The sequence below is a fragment of the Belonocnema kinseyi genome, chromosome 5, assembly GCF_010883055.1.
Source record: "Belonocnema kinseyi isolate 2016_QV_RU_SX_M_011 chromosome 5, B_treatae_v1, whole genome shotgun sequence".
NCBI classification, from domain to species: Eukaryota; Metazoa; Arthropoda; class Insecta; order Hymenoptera; family Cynipidae; genus Belonocnema; species Belonocnema kinseyi.
In genome coordinates, this window is record NC_046661.1 from 143,971,304 (window position 1) to 143,973,924 (window position 2,621).

Consider the following 2,621-nt stretch of genomic DNA (forward strand, 5'->3'; position numbering starts at 1 on the left):
TATCTTTAGCTTTTCTGTTGAGAGGATTTGAGAGAGAATCATATATCTCAGCAACGTTTTAATCACATATTTTTTTATTACTTATAATATTATAATATATATATATAAAAAAAAAAACAAGACGGAACACTAAAATTAAAAGAAAAATCTGGTTTATTACGAGTATATATGTATATATACACACACACACACAAGAGCACATCGATTGCACCGAGCAACTTGTCGACTTTTCTTATCAAAATAAAAGTTTTTCAAAAAAACTTGAGGAAAAGTCCAGAACAAGCCTTTCTCTCGTTTCAAATTTTCCAGACATTCAAACTTCTTTTATCGCGCTCTCTCTCTCTGTCTCTTTTCTCTTTAACAAATAGAGAATTTTCTGTAATAATAAAATTTGTATAAACTATTAAGTGCCATAATGTAGCTAGTGGCTAAAAAATGTCAATCAATCTCATTGCGTGTGTGTGTGTGTGTGTGTCAGGATAAAAAGATTCAAATTTAACTGGAAACTGCAGTCAACCGTTGCGCCATCTCACGGAATCTTGCTCTCATAATCATTTCTTCTTTTATTCGTCCTTGAATTTTCAAATTAACAAACTTCTCAAGTTTTATTTTGAAAATTGTATCCATAAGAGTGCCTCTGCGAGCACAATAATTCAAGAATTTTTGAATTGAAGAGTATATGCGAAATTTCAAGTATCTCAAAATACCACAGAGGAGTGTGCTGCCCTCTAGCGGAGACGCGAACAAGGACGGACAAACAAAATGGAGAGTAAGACGCCGCAAAATGGCGCATGGCTAATGAACGGTTCCAAAAAAATGCCGGCAATCCCCTTATTCGAAAAGACGTTGTTAACTAAGGCTTCTAGTTCAAGTCCCGCTTGTGAAAAATGTTGAATCTCATCGACAGACTGAAAACTCATCAGAAAAGCGTGTCGATTTTGCGTTGAAGGCTCAGAACGCGGCGGCAGCAGCATCAATGACGCAGGCGAAGAACGTCAGTTAGAAAGCTCGAAATTTCGAGAGCCAAAAATGGACTAGTCTTATCAGCAGCAACAGCAGCAAGAGTAGCAGATCAAGGAAAAATTGGACTTCAACTAACAAAATACGCATCCATCCCCCCTAATAATTGAATTTCCAGATTAGCTTGTCCTTCTACGGACCCAACTGCTGCTGCTTCCACCTCGCCGTGATTGGCTAGCGAGTTAGGGAGAAAAGACACTTAATTTCGTTCGTTCTTTCTTTGTTTTTTTTTTATCGTCTGTTAAGCGGTGTGTGTGTGTGTGTCTGAATTCGTGATGTTTCTCCAATGATGGTGAATATGATCCGATTAATTGTAACGCGTGTTTCGCGTGCGCGTCATCTTCTGGCTGATCTGCTCTTCCTGGAGAAGTTGACTTCGAAATCGGCTAACCTGCTCGATGGCCTCGTTCAGCTGCTCACGTTGTCCAATCAGAAGCTTCTCCCATTTTTCGGCGTAGGCTGTAACAATGTTTTTTGTACAATAAGATCGTCATAGACCCGAGTTCAGTTGAAGTTTTTTGTTTTGAAGTACAGTAGAACCTTGATTATCCGAGGTAATGTGGGGAGGAGAGACCTCGGATAAGCGAAAACTCGGATAATACGGAAGAAGTACAAAATTCGAAAGAGTTATCTATTTTTGATATATTTTAAATAGAAAAATAAACATAAACATTCAGCAAAAAAAAAAGTAAACAACTTACGAATGTGGATTTATCTTTATTAATTTATTAATAATTGCAAACTACTGCGCGCATTCAGAATTAGGGGTAGCACCTTCATCTGTTTTATTAATGATTCTCCGTATTATCCGATCATACTACCTCGGTTAATGCGGGTAAATGTGGATCAAAGTATTACTCTGTGGTAATTTTTATTAATTTTTTTTTTAATGAGATTTTACTGCAAATCTGAATAAGATTGCTTAGAAAATATGGAGAAAGTCTCATTAAAAAATATTAAAAACTCACTGAATTGTAGAGCTTACAAGCAGATCCTTATTTACCCCGAACAATGCATAATTACCCCCTTTGATGGTATGAAACTGTTAACTAAAAGCATGCTGTATTTTTTTCACTCTACCTTTTTATTTATGCACAAGGTTTTTGTAAATCCAAGTGTCTACATAAGTTGTATTGTTTATACCTGATTTGAATAATATATTTAATAAAATACATATGCAATTTTGAATTATGGAATATGCATACTTACATAATTTTTAACCGTTTAAAAATTTTTAAATAATAATTCATCGAAATGTCAATTTATTAGGTGCCACATTTAAGGTGGTCCAAAAATGAATTGGAATTTTCATTTACAAATTTAAAAAATTTTTTCAACAATATATTATTGTTTATAACCCTATTTTGTTAAACTAAACCTAGAAAGTTGAGATTTTTCTTCATTCAACTTTTATTCGACTTTTCAGAATAATAAGATATAATTCATTAAAATTATCAACAATAATGGTTTAAAAAGTTTATTTCTTTTAAGAATATTTTCTTAAATTACCAGATAAGTTGCACTTTTTAAAAATGATCTTTAATCAGCAAGATATATCTTTTAAATAAAATTTGCATATTTTAAGAATTATTTAAATAGTT

General features: G+C 33.4%; 1 protein-coding gene across 1 annotated transcript in view; it reads left to right on the forward strand.

The window, feature by feature from the left end:
- LOC117173935 (kinesin-like protein KIF2A) overlaps nt 1-1,198 on the forward strand; it is a 63,071-nt gene extending 61,873 nt beyond the window's left edge. The window contains exons 11-13 of the mRNA XM_033362583.1: nt 695-769; nt 908-994; nt 1,139-1,198. Of these exons, the coding sequence (XP_033218474.1) occupies nt 695-769; nt 908-994; nt 1,139-1,198 (222 nt within the window). The remainder of the gene's footprint in view (nt 1-694; nt 770-907; nt 995-1,138) is intronic.
- The last annotated feature ends 1,423 nt before the right edge of the window (nt 1,199-2,621 follow it).